Genomic DNA, 12,535 nt, shown 5'->3' with positions numbered 1-12,535 from the left:
GGAAGCGTGGCCCCTGGAGGCCAAGCCCAGGGTCAGCGGAACGTGCCCAGGGAAGGAGGTGCCTTTGGAGAAGCTGTTCCTGCTTCCAGAACATTCCCCAGGGCCCTGCAAGGTGCTCCCTGACCCCGCCCCACCCCCCAGGGGCCCCTCCACCCGGCTGCACTCACGGCCTCAGACTTTGACGGGTGCGGGTGGCATCACCAGCTGGTTCACCCTGGGGGAGAGACGGGCGGGGGTCAAGGTGGCGGATCAGCTGCGGCCGGGCCCGGGCACTGCTCTGGCGCATCGCATCTCGGGGGCCGGCTGGCCGGACGTGCCGGGCAGGGACCTCGTCAGCCCCAGGGGAAGGTGGGAGAGCCCAGGGGTGGGGAGAGAAGAGGCAGGAGTGAAGAGGAAAAGAGAGAGAAGTCAGAAAACTGGAGGCGGACCTGCGGGCACCCCCCCCACACACACACTCCCCCCCCGCAGCCCACCCGGCCCACTCACTGCTGCTCGGCCTTGGCGCGGTCGCCCAGGAAGAAGAGGGCCGTGGCCAGGAAGAACATGCCGCCCAGGACCACCACGAAGGGGCAGAGCATGAGGGCGTAGCCCAGGCTCAGGAACTCCCAGAGCGGGGAGTCCTTGGTGCTCTGGCGGATCAGGTCGGAGATCTGTGAGGGCGGGGACGCGTCAGGGGGCGCCTCCCGAAGCCGCCCCCACCCGGCCTCGCCCCTACTCACAAAGCCGATGAGGTAGGGGCTCCCGGCGTCCCCCAGCAGGTGCGACGTGAAGCTCTGCAGGGCCACAGCCGTGGCCCGTCTCGTGGGGATGACCACGTACTGTGCGAGAGGCAGCAGGTCAGAGGCCACATCCCCGGGGCCACCGCACCCCCTGCCCCCGCCCCGCGCCGGAGGACAGGCCGCTCGAGGTTCTGCACGGGGCTTGTGCTGGGTGCCGTGGTCCTGGGAAACTGAGGCCCAGGGCACACGGGTGACACACGGGCCGCGGCAGCGCCGGGACCAGAACCCTGGCCTTGGCTTCACGTGCCCGTGAGCTGAAGGCCACATGGGTTTCTCCCCACGAAGACCCAGCAAGGCCCAGGCTGGCAGGGGAGGGGGTGAAGCTGGTCTGCCTGGACCGGCCTCCACTCCCACCCACTGGTGCCCCCAGCTCCCCAGGCCAGAGCCCAGCTCCAAGTATGCAGGGCCCCCCTGTCCCCGCAGCGGCCACGCCCTCGGGGACCCTTGTAACAGGGCTGGGGGAAGGGCAGCTGCATCCGATGGGATCGCGTGGCCCCGTTTCCAGCACTGATTAGTCATGTGGCTGTGACACTTAATAAAATGGGACGTGATTTCCCTGGGACCCAAACCCTGCCTGCAGCTGGGGCCGCCCCTGGGGGGCGGAGGCAAGCACAGGGGTCCTGCCCAGCACCAACGGCTTCACCTCCCCCTGCCACCTGCCTGGCTCCACGCTGGGCCACGGGGCTGAGTCAGACCCCCCCTCCCCCGCGCCCCGTGTCCCCCGGCCCACCGATGGAGGTGGAACAGGACAGGCTTCCTGGAGACCTGGCAGGGCCCCCGGCACCAGGCAGACTCTGATCTCTCCGGCTGTCCCATATAGTGGCCCCAACCCCCACGTGACCCCCAGGAGGTCTGCCCTGGCGGCTCCTGGACTCTCCCCACTGTAGACCCCGCGTGCCCTTCTCCCACCCCTCCTGGCCCTGGCTGGGAGGATCCCTGGGAACAGGAGCAGCGGTCACCCTACCCCCAAACCACCACCCCTCAGAGACAGCAAGTTAGCGGGGCCGCACCCCCTCCCGGTTTCTCCAGGGACACAGCCCCCGCCACTGCTCTGACGGCCCTTTGTGCCCGGCTGGCTGGTCTGGAACCCATTGTTGGCCCTGTGAAGACGGCCTCTGTCCACCCGGCCCAGCCGCCGGCCCTCGGGCAGGCGCGCCTGGGACCCGAGCTGGGCTGGGAGGGCAGGGCCTGTGGAGCTCAGGCCAGGGGAGGGGGCTAGCCTGGCACTGCCGGCCTCCCGGCCACGCCGAGCCTGCACACGTCCCCCTCCCCGCCAGTCCCACGCCCGTCCCTCCCACTGGCCCAGCCCCCGGTTTCAGCCCCGAAGCCTGATCCCTTCCCTGCCTCCAGGCCCACCTTCCCCGCCAGCCTGGCTTCCTGCCCACCCCCCCACCAGCCCCTCTGGCCTCCCGTCCCTTCACCGCCCTCTCCAGCTGCCCCCGGAGACAAGAGGCCCGGGTTGTCACGAGGGAACTCTGCCTGCCTCACCATGAGGATGTCCGCGGTGATGGCCCAGTTAGAGAACAGCAGCGTCTCCCCAACAAAGATGCAGACCTGCCCAGGAGAGACCGGGCAGCCGTCAGGGCACCCTACCCCCACCCCCAGCAGCCCCACGCTGTCCCCAGACCTGCCCAGGAGAGACCGGGCAGATGTCAGGGCCCCCCGCCAACCCCCAGTAGCCCCATGCTGCCCCCAGACCTGCCCAGGAGAGACCGGGCAGCCGTCAGGGCACCCCACCCCCACCCCCAGCAGCCCCACGCTGTCCCCAGACCTGCCCAGGAGAGACCGGGCAGCCGTCAGGGCCCCCCGCCAACCCCCAGCAGCCCCACGCTGCCCCCAGACCTGCCCAGGAGAGACCGGGCAGCCGTCAGGGCCCCCCACCCCCAGCAGCCTCACGCTGCTCCCTGTACCCTGACAGCAGGGAGCCCCCCAAGCCCCCACACCCCCCTGGGGGCCCCGCATCTCTCAGCAGGAGAAATTCCTCAGGCTCAGAGCAGTTGACAGGGTCCAGGAGGACCCCAAGGCGTGCCGGTGGCCTGGACGGGCCCTGGAGGGAGCAGGGCAGGCAGCGGACTTGAGCCCGCCCCCCCCCCCGAGGGGAGGGGGCCCGCTCGCCCCACCACCTGCGCACCCCCGTCACACTCACGTAGGCACCCACGATGCTGCTCTTGGCAGCCACGAAGATGAGGCAGACGAAGATGGCCGAGCCCAGCATGCCCACGGCACACACCAGGGGGTCGGCCCGCTGGGTTCGCAGGCGGCACCATCGCGTGGCTCCCGCCCCCGTGACGACACCCAGGAAGCCAGTGAAGCAGGTGATGGCCCCGAAGATGAGGCTGTGGGGACAGAGGGCAGGGGCCGTGGGTTGGCCGGGAGGGGCAAGGCTGGGGGGGGGGGGGGCGGAGGGGGCGGCGCCGGGCACGGCTACCCCCCGCCCCCCCGCCCGGCCCTACCTGTCCTTGGCCCCGCACGGCGGGCTGCTGCACGTGTCTGCCGTCTTCTGCACGACCTGAGCTCGGTGCAAGTACAGCGGGATCCACATGCCCAGGGCCCCTGTGGCGAAGGACACGGCCGACGTGGCCAGGGAGGAGAAGACGTAGCTGCGGCTGGGGAGAGGCCAGGACGTCACGCGGAGCCGGCCCCCCCCCCCAACCCCCAGCAGCCCTCCCCGCTCCCCCTCAGGCTCAGGCTGCAGGGATAAGCATCAGGGGCCCCAGTGAGCACCGTGAGCAGCAGGGAGCAGGGGGGCCGTGCTGCAGGGGGGGGCCCCGCCCCTCCCCCCCACCCTGCCAGAGCCCCCCCCCCCCCCCCGGCAGTGCTCACTTGCGGATCAGGGCCTTCATGTCTCGGAGCCACGAGGTCCGCACCTTGAGCTGCCCCCCGAGCTGGTCAGCGTGGCCTCTCTTGGTGGCCGGGACCAGGATCAGGATGAGTGTTCCTGTGATCATGCCCACGATGGGGGACACCTGGTAGGGCAGGAGTAGGTCAGGCAGGTGGGGCCCCAGGGCCCAGGGGGCTGTCACTGTTTCGCCAGGAGCAAGCCCCCAGGAGGGCCGGGGTGGGAGGGGGCGGAAGGAGAGCGAACTGACCACCGGGCGGACGAACGGAACGGGTGCAAAGACAGCCTGACAGACTCTGGAATCGAGGCTGGGGCCTGGGGGCCGGGGCTCTGGCTGCCATGAAGCCCCAGCTAAGGGATCGGGTGGGTCTGCCCCGTCGTGGTCGGGAACAGAGCCGCCACGGCCCCGGGCCCTTCCGGGTGGAGGAGGACACCCTGGCGGCCCGCATTCCAAGACACCAGCCCCTCAGCCCCTCCAGCAGCTGGAGCCCAGGGAGGCCCGTCCCCACCCCCGCGAGCCCAGGGCGGAGGGAGTTCCTCCCCATGCCCCCGTCAAGAAATTCCACGGAGGCTGCTTCCTTCCTGCTTTTGAGGAAAAAACACTTTGTCTTAAGCTTCCGTTGCTCTGTGAGACTGGGGATCTCTGTTTCCTCCGATTGCACTGTCCTGGGGCCTTGGCAGACTTGCCTGAATCCTCCCTCGGGACAGGAAGGGGCTCCAGACCCCCGGGGGGCCCCACACAGAGGTCTCCTCTCAGCCCTGCCCTCACACAGCGCCAGGCTCGAGCAGGATGCGCCTTCGCGGACCTGGAACTTCCTGACACGTGGGAGAGTCCCTTGTCCCGTCCTGGGGCCCTGAGGCCGCAGGGCCACTGGGTCTGGCCCCCCAGCTCCCCGTGCGCACGGATCCACGGACCCCAGACTGGGGTGTCCTTACCCGCAAGGCCCAGCGCCAGTCTCCAGCCGCCTGCTTCACGCTGGAGCCCGTGATGTAGCCCAGGCCGCTGCAGACAAGACAGCGCGGGGGACGGTGTGCTCACCAGCCCGGGGGCAGCCGGCCGCCCAGCCCACCCCACCTGCTGGCCGCCACCGCGCGTCCGGGTCGCAGAGCGCCAACTTCGGGGACGGGGGTACCGGGACGCGCGCGGGGACCCTCACCTGCCCAGCGGGATGGCGAAGTAGAAGACGGACAGCATGAGCGTGCGCGTGTTCTTGGTGAAGAGGTCGCCGATGATGGTGGGCGCGATGGTGGAGTAGCTGGCCTCGCCGATCCCCACCAGCCCCCGCGACAGGACCAGCAGCCAGAAGTGCTGCAGGAGGCGCACAGAATGGAGGCCGCTGGCTCCTCGGCCCGACCCTCCCGGGTCCCCACGCTGGCCCGGGAGCCGACCCACGGGATGGAGCCCAACGCCGTCTCAGCAGCGAGGACACCCAGGCCCCTGGGCCCCTCCACACAAGCCCGGCACGGGGTTGGCACTGGTCTTCTGCAGGTTGACGGCTGTAAGTGTGGCCCACGCGGACACCTCCTCCGGGGGCCCTGGCCCCACCTTGGGAGCTTCAAGTCACCCCACTCACGTCCCGCCCCGGGCAGGGCAGCTGGGCTGACCCTGGCAGCACTGAGGACCCTGCGTACACGAGGAGTGGGCAGTGCCCCCCCTACCCCCGCCACACATCAAAGCGGGAAGCCCAGTTGAGCCAGGAAGGGTGGGGCCGTGCCAGCTGCCAGGGCCCTCCCCCTTTGATGTGGACCCGGGCCCTCCGGCCCCCCAGCTGCCCAGGGCCTGAGAACCCAGCCTGGCCATCTTTCCCCGGCCCCACCCTGACCACCCATCCGGCCGGCCAACGCCGCCCACAGGCTACCGTGCTCAGTCTCCCGCTTCCCTCCCTCCATCCGCCCGTCTCCGTCCGGGCCGGCCCTCTGCATCGTCGACCTGCCCGTCCAGCCCCGCGCCTCTCCTCCGCCTCTGTGCCCCCCGCCTGCTCGCCTCGGTCCCTCTCTCTGGGGGTCACCTGCCCGCGTTGCTGTTGGGTCGTCCTGTATCTGTTTCCATTAGCCTTTTACACATCACGTGTGCCGATCCTTTGTTTAATGTGACGCCTCCAGCCACCGATGGCCTCTGGACTGCACATCTCGCTCAGGCCCCATCCCCAAATGACAAAAATACGCTCTAACACGCTGTTTGCGAGACGCTGGAGGCGAGATTTCCTCCTCGGCAGGAGAGCAGGTGGACAGGACGTCCTGTGGGTCCCCGGGCCTCCCCAGGAACCCCCTCCTTGTGCGTGTGTCATGCTTCCTCCCTCCCTGTTCCCGCACACGCACGTGCCCCCGCATGCTTTCCAAACAGGGACGTAAAGGGGACGGTTCCGTGCCTCCTGCCCCGCACCTCGCCTCTGCCCTCGGTCACGCGTTGTGGAAGCGGGCCCATCGACGGCGGCTAATAAAGACCTGTTCACGCTTCTCCTGCCACGAAGACACCCCGTCTTTCCGGGCGTGCACCACACGGTCCCGCTGTCCTCTGAGACCGTCACAAACGCCCGTGTGCGCGTGTGCCGCTCCGCGTGCACGAGCCGGGGATTCTCTCTCGGGTACACACCTCGAAGTCAGAGGCCGGGCCCCGGGCCGCGCGCCCGTGGCACTCTGCAGGATCCTGCCGCTCTGCTCTCCGCAGAGGCCCCGCCAATTTGCACCGCCAGCAGCAGCTTCAGTAACACTTGGTGTCCTCACCTCCCTAATTATTGCCCATCTGATGGGTGTGAAGTGTTATCTCGTTGTCGTCTCAATTTGCATTTCCCTGCTGACTTCAGACCAACACCGGGCACCGGCTCCTCCTGGGACGGCCGGTCCTCGTCCTCCGCCCACTTTCCTACGGGCTCGTCCGGCTTTTTCTGGCCGATTTCTAGCTCCTGGTTTTTAGACTTTGCTTTTTCCCTTATTTTCGCCTGTCTGGAACTTATTTTGAAGCAGGGTTTAGCTTTCATCCAGGTGCACGGTCAATCCTCCACAAGCCCCCCGGGCACACCTGTCACCCCCACAGAAGGGACCGTTTCACCGTCGGCCTGCTGCTTTGGTTAAGCGGCCACCCCGTGATGACCAACAGGGCAGGCCACCTCCACGGCCGCTTTTCACAATGTTCCGGGACGTTTTCTCTGCCAAATGAACTTCAGGATCCCACTGCCGAGGCTCGCCAACGCCCCTCCCCCCCACGGGGCCCGGACCGGGGCGGCCGTGAGTCTACAGACTAACTGGGGCGATCCGTCTCAGTTCTGGGGCCGCCTCCGCTGGCCCGCCCTCCCTCCCACACCCCGGCACCGGCGTCGCGGTCCCCAGAAGCTTCTGGTCCAGGCCCCATTTTCGACCGTGGCCGGCAGACTCTACTGACACTCTGGCCCGACCCTCCTCCGTGAAGCCACGTTGTACCCGCAAACCTGCCTGTTCCTTCCGCCCCTGCCTCTGGCCTCTTCTGGGCCAGCGTCAACCTCCGGAGGAAGCCCAGACCCTGAAGTGCTCCACCACCTGGCCCCTGCCTTCCTTTCCAGCCAAAACACTCTCCTCCGTTGTGGACCCACCGACACGCCCACCGTTAGTGCCTCTGTGGGCTTGCTCCCCCTGCCATCCTGTCCACCAAAGGCCTCATCACCCTATTCCACCTGCCTAGCTCAAATGCCGCCTCCTCCAGGAAGTTCTCCCTGGCCCCATGGATTTCAAGAGACTGCTCTCTCTTCGGTCAGGGCTCTCGGCACTTTGCACATCTCAAAGGCTGTGAACGTGGGGTGCCTGTCACATCTTCCCGCACCCAGCCCGGGAGCCCCCAAGGACGGGGAGAGGGTCTGCTCCTTTATGCCAGAGGCCAAAAGCTCCTTGAAGACAGATCTTGGTCTTTGTTCCTTCTTCCTCTATTTCCCTCTACGGCAGCCACCATGTGATTGTCCTTCCTCCGCTCGAACACTCCTGCCGATGGGAGACTCACTACCTATCAAAGCAACATATCTCCCTTGTGGATCAGAAGAACAGAAGTGACAGTTGGTTGAATGCCGCCACGGTCCGCCGTCTGGGCACTCATCGGCTCGGCGATTTCCCACAATAAACCTTCCGGCGGGGAAACACTAGTCCCATTTTACAGATGAAGGAACCGAGGCTCAGGGAGATCTCTCCAGATCACAAGGCTGAACGGACAACAGAGTTGGGACATTCGCACCCGGACTGTGGGAGCTGAGTAAGAAACACCTTCCTCATGTTGAAATGATGTTTGCCGCCCTAGGACTCTGACCCAAGGAGTCAGCTGGTTGTTGGGCAAAGAGCAAACGGAGCGGGGCGCCCGGCCGGCTCAGTCAGTACGCGTGTGACTCTTGACCTTGGGGACACGAGTTCAAGCCCCATTTTGGGCGTAGAGTTCACTTAAAAAAAAATAAAGTAAAAGGGCGCTGGGTGGCTCACGGTCAGCTGAGTGCCCGACTCCTGACCTTGGCTCAGGTCATGATCCCAGGGTCACGGAATCAAGCCCCACATCGGGCTCTGCGCTGAGCTCGGAGTCTGCTTGGGATTCTCTCTCTCTCTCTGCTCCTCTTTCTCTCTTTGCCCCTCCCCCATTCACACTCAACCTCTCTTAAAAAAAACGAAAAGGAGGAAACCGTGCAAGGCACAGAGAGGGGCCGTGACTCACCTGGGGTCACACGGCAAGGTGCTGGCAGAGCTGGGACTAGAATAAAGGGCCCTGCCTCCTGGACCAGACTGGTTGTGCCGTTCCTTGCATCGTCCCCAAGTCAAGGCAGGCTCGGCTAGGCTCGCAGCGGGGAGGCCCTTTCCGTAGCCAGGCCAGCTTACAAAAGCAGCCACGACGCCCCCCACCCCACCCCACCTGCCCTGGGAAGACAGCGCCTGAGGCTCCAGCAGAGAGGCGGGAACGAAGCCGGGCGAGGGGGGGTGGGGGGGCGGGGCAGAGGAGCCGACGCACCTGCCGGGGGATGAAGGAGCTGGAGAAGGTGACCGCCGACCAGAAGAAGACGCCGCAGCTGAGGATCACTTTCCTGTTGAAGCGGTCACCCAGGTAGCCGAAGATGGGGGCGGCCACCATGAAACTGCAGATGAACACTGCGGGGAGAGGAGGCCGTGACACGGGGCCGGAGGCGACCCCACGACCCGCCCGCCTCCCCGCGGGCCCAGCTTGTCCAGCGGGTGACCCTCGGGGGACTTGAGCGACAGAGGACAGATTCACTGAGCGGTTGACGTGGCGGGAGCCACGTCAGGAGCTCACCACCTGGGGCCTTGTGGGTCCGTGCAAGGCCACCTCCTCGCAAAAGAGGGGAGGCGAGACTCGCCCGAGGCCCCACCGGCGGCAAAAGCCCCGCGGGGACCTGACCCCCTGTGTGTCCGACCCCGGAGCCACTGTCCTCCTACCTGTCACGCTGCTGTCCTTCTCGTATTTGGGAGAGAGGTTCAGAGAGGGGAAGGGACCCGCCCAAGGTCACACAGCAAACCGGGACGGAACAGGGCCCGGAACCCCAGTCTTCCACCTGCCAGGTCACACTCACTCCTCACTCCCCACGGGATGGACACACTGTCGTTCACTCGCTCACTCCTTCACTCGTTCAACAAACCAGGCAAAAATTCCTGCCTTCCTGGGCAGGAGAAAGAAACCATAAAATGAAAAATCGAGTACATCAGATGGCGGCAAATGCTAAGGAGGGGGAAAGGGCAGAGACGGGAGACAGGAAACGTGTGTGACACAGAGAAAGAAGGGCCAGAGAGGTGACATTTCAGTGAAGACCTGGAGGAGGTAAGGAAAAAAAAATCATGCAAATACTGGGGCAAGTGCAAAGGCCCTGAGGCAGGAGTGTGCTTAGCACATGTGAAGAATAGCACAGAGGCCAGAATGGCTGGAGCAGAAGGAAGGAGGGAGGAAGGCCGGACGAGCCAGGGCCTGTGGCCCACCGTGGGCACTGTGGCTTCTACGGCTGAGAAAGGGCACAGAGCAGGGAGTGATCTGACCTGGTTTTGTTCTAGAACGAGACAGAAGACTCCATGGGGAGCGATGGGAGGGGCCTTGGGGCCCCAGGTGGGACCTAGAGGCCCAGCAAGGCAGGGCAGGCCCTAGGGGTCAGGGAACAAGGAGCTCCCCCAGGCCTCCCCCTGCAAGGCGGTCCCACAGCTGACGGACAGATGGCCAGACAAAGGCCGAGGGTGGGCAGACGAGGTGGCCAGTTGGCCGGGCTCTGACCGCCAGGCTGAGTGTGCACACGGGCTGGGCTTCTCCCTCAGACAGAGGCGGGGAGGGGAGGGGAGGAAGGATGGACTCGGTGAAGGAGGGGAGAGGGCCGGGCCCGAGGAGAGTGACTGTCTCCCTCTTGTCCTAGTGAGCAGGACGGGGTGTGGCCGCAGGGGAAACTGGGGCTTGGGCAGCATCAGCACAGAGGGGCGCGACCTGGGCCCAAAGTGAGCTCTGATCCTTCCCAGCTGGGTGACGTTGAGGTCACCACCTCTTGTTCTCAGTTCACTGGTGTCCTGATAAACGTCCAACGACAGACTCCAATAAAGGGGGGATGGGGGCGGGGGGAGGGATGTGGTGTTTGCCAACTGTTGCCAACTGTCGAGGGATGAACACGCCCGCCGTGGCTGCGGTGTGATGTCACCGACCGGAGTCACGGGAGGTGGGTCTCGGGAGCACCTCGAAGGCAGATCGATTGCGTAAATAACCTCAGGGACACAGATAATGGTAGAATGCAGGGACCTGACTAGGGAAGGATGCGTTCTGAGTATTTACTACCTTTGTTTTTAACACAAGATGTTTAACCACAAGCGTACATAATTCAGTTGTCCCTAAGGGTCGTGTTCAGCTACGGCTCACACGATGCCTGAGAATTAACACACAGCCTCTCGAGGGCTGGTCGAGGCCGCCACCCCGCCAGCTTCCTCATCCGCCAAATGAAGATAAAAATAGCAAGGCCCCGGGTGCCGGGTGCCGAGCGCAGCGCGAGATAAAGCGCAAGGTGCTCTGCCACGCCCCGCCCGGAGCACGGCCTCTGGTCAACACCGGGTCCTTGTTTAGATTCATCCACACAGAAATTACTTCCTCGTATCTAGAAAAAGAACTTTTCCTGCTGGGCCTGCCTCACAGGACCTGCCTGAGATCAGACCAGGATGCGGGCAGAAAAGCAATGTGGATCCTTCAGGACTTACGCACATTAGGGGGAGGAGGGAGGACGGTTCCCTCTGGGCCTGTCTGCGCCAAGCGGGGAGAGGGCACAAGGAACCGGAGGAAGAGTGACCCCTGTCCGGCCGGGGGGCAGAGCCTATCCGTGGGCTGCCCAGCTCGAAGGGGCTAGGATGCCAGGAAAGCCACCGAGAGGGCCGACTCCTGCCAGGATGGTGAAGAGAGGCTTCGCAGAGGCGGCGATGTCAGAGCTGGGCATTGAAGGGTGCACGGGAGTTTGCCAGCGATGACGATGCTTAAAACCAAGAATACATACTAAAACATAAATCACAAATCTTATAAGCAATACCGTGCAACGGTTAGGGGGGCACGATGCTCACGGCTAACGAGAACCTTGGTTGTCGCTCACGGAACACTTGTAGACAGGCCCGAGCGCGCCCTGGACGTAAGCACAGGCTTCTCACTTGCCCCTCACGACTACCTTCATCCCACAGAAAGGTGCCAGAGGCCGAAAGGAGTTTGTCCAACGCCAGGGTCTAAGCCACACTAGGACACGGCATGTCTGTCCTCCTGCAGGGGTGGACGGGGCCCGGGGGGAGAGCCAGGCCGCCGTCCCCACCACCCGGCCTGCGGCAGAGCAGGAGGGTGGCCCCGACTTCGTGACCCTGGCTCCCTGCCAGCCATCTGAGTCGACCGAGTCACGGGGGACTCCGGTGGGAGCAGGTCCCCACCCTCACCGCTGGGTCCCAAGCACCCACCCGTCCCCACCATGTCGTCCCATGTTGGAGCTGGGCCACTGACAGCTGGAAGAACCTGCCCAAAACTACACAGTGACCCTCCTGCCCCCAGACGCCCTGCACCCTCAGCACTGTCCCCTTGGAGACAAGGGCGTCCAGGGTCACGAGGGAGAGCAGCCCTCCCCTCTGCTACGGACAGACAGGTAAGAGGACGTTCCCAGGCCCTCAGGTGCATCACAGGCCAGCAGAGGGGCCTCAATGCAATCAGGGCAGGGACAAGAGGAAAAATGCTCCTGGCAGAAGAAACAGCAGCGGCAAAGGCCTGGAACCTTGTCCCGGCCGGGCTAGAAACTTCCACTGCCCCCCACCCCAGCCCTGTAGTCTTTGCTGGAAGAGAGCTTTCCGGGCGGCCTGGCTGCCCCACCCAGACCTCGGTGGGGGTGGCCTTCCCAGCAGCTCCCGCACAAGGACATCCTGCAGTCAGGGCATGGGGAAGCCCTGTCTTGGCTCCCGTGTGCTGAGCCCACAGGACGGGGACAATGGGGCTGCGGGCGGGGGCGGGGGGGGGGGGGAGTGAGCCAGCCCACAGGATGGGGACAATGGGCCGCGGGCAGGGGGGGGGGAGGGGGGCAGCGTGGGAGGAGCCACCTTGCAGAACGACTTCATGTGGTGTCCCCGCCCCACAGGGATGCCCAGGGGCCTTCTCCTCTGGGGCCCTCAGAGGGTCCAGCCCCCAGAAGTCCAGAACCACCCCACTGAGGACCCTGTGACCCTCTGATCCCACCCGGGAGCTGCTCCCAGGGTGCATGTGGCCCTGTCCGATCCCAGAAGCTGGTCCCGGGGCAGGGGCAGGTGAGGCCTGAGCTGCGGGAGCCCTGGACGCCCCGTCAGTGGCCTCGGAGCTCACGTCCAGCCCCCACCTCAGCCTGGGCTGAACCAGGGCTATTTTTACAGAGTCCAGATCCGGCCGACCTGTCATTCGGGGAGATATGCCATCCTGCACCTCCCGTGGGCGGGGAGGGTGTCGCGCCGG

At 65.4% G+C, this 12,535-nt stretch overlaps 1 protein-coding gene across 4 annotated transcripts in view; it reads right to left on the bottom strand.

The window, feature by feature from the left end:
* SPNS2 (sphingolipid transporter 2) overlaps nt 1-12,535 on the bottom strand; it is a 29,551-nt gene that overhangs the window by 1,085 nt on the left and 15,931 nt on the right. Inside the window, exons 3-12 of one of the 4 annotated variants that reach the window (XR_006297706.1) lie at nt 8,570-8,706; nt 4,776-4,927; nt 4,555-4,621; nt 3,603-3,745; nt 3,233-3,385; nt 2,926-3,115; nt 2,268-2,333; nt 720-818; nt 487-650; nt 168-328 (exon numbers count right to left, since the gene is read on the bottom strand). Coding sequence is in view for 3 of the 4 variants with exons in the window: in XM_043582717.1 (XP_043438652.1) it covers nt 168-359; nt 487-650; nt 720-818; nt 2,268-2,333; nt 2,926-3,115; nt 3,233-3,385; nt 3,603-3,745; nt 4,555-4,621; nt 4,776-4,927; nt 8,570-8,706 (1,363 nt within the window). In the remaining variant the exon portion in view is untranslated. Of the gene's footprint in view, nt 1-167; nt 360-486; nt 651-719; nt 819-2,267; nt 2,334-2,925; nt 3,116-3,232; nt 3,386-3,602; nt 3,746-4,554; nt 4,622-4,775; nt 4,928-8,569; nt 8,707-12,535 lie in introns of all 4 variants that reach the window. The other 3 variants (XM_043582717.1, XM_043582718.1, XM_043582716.1) reach the window with 3 other exon arrangements.

This window comes from Prionailurus bengalensis, chromosome E1, assembly GCF_016509475.1.
Source record: "Prionailurus bengalensis isolate Pbe53 chromosome E1, Fcat_Pben_1.1_paternal_pri, whole genome shotgun sequence".
NCBI lineage: Eukaryota > Metazoa > Chordata > Mammalia > Carnivora > Felidae > Prionailurus > Prionailurus bengalensis.
This window is presented reverse-complemented; position numbering and strand designations above follow the sequence as displayed.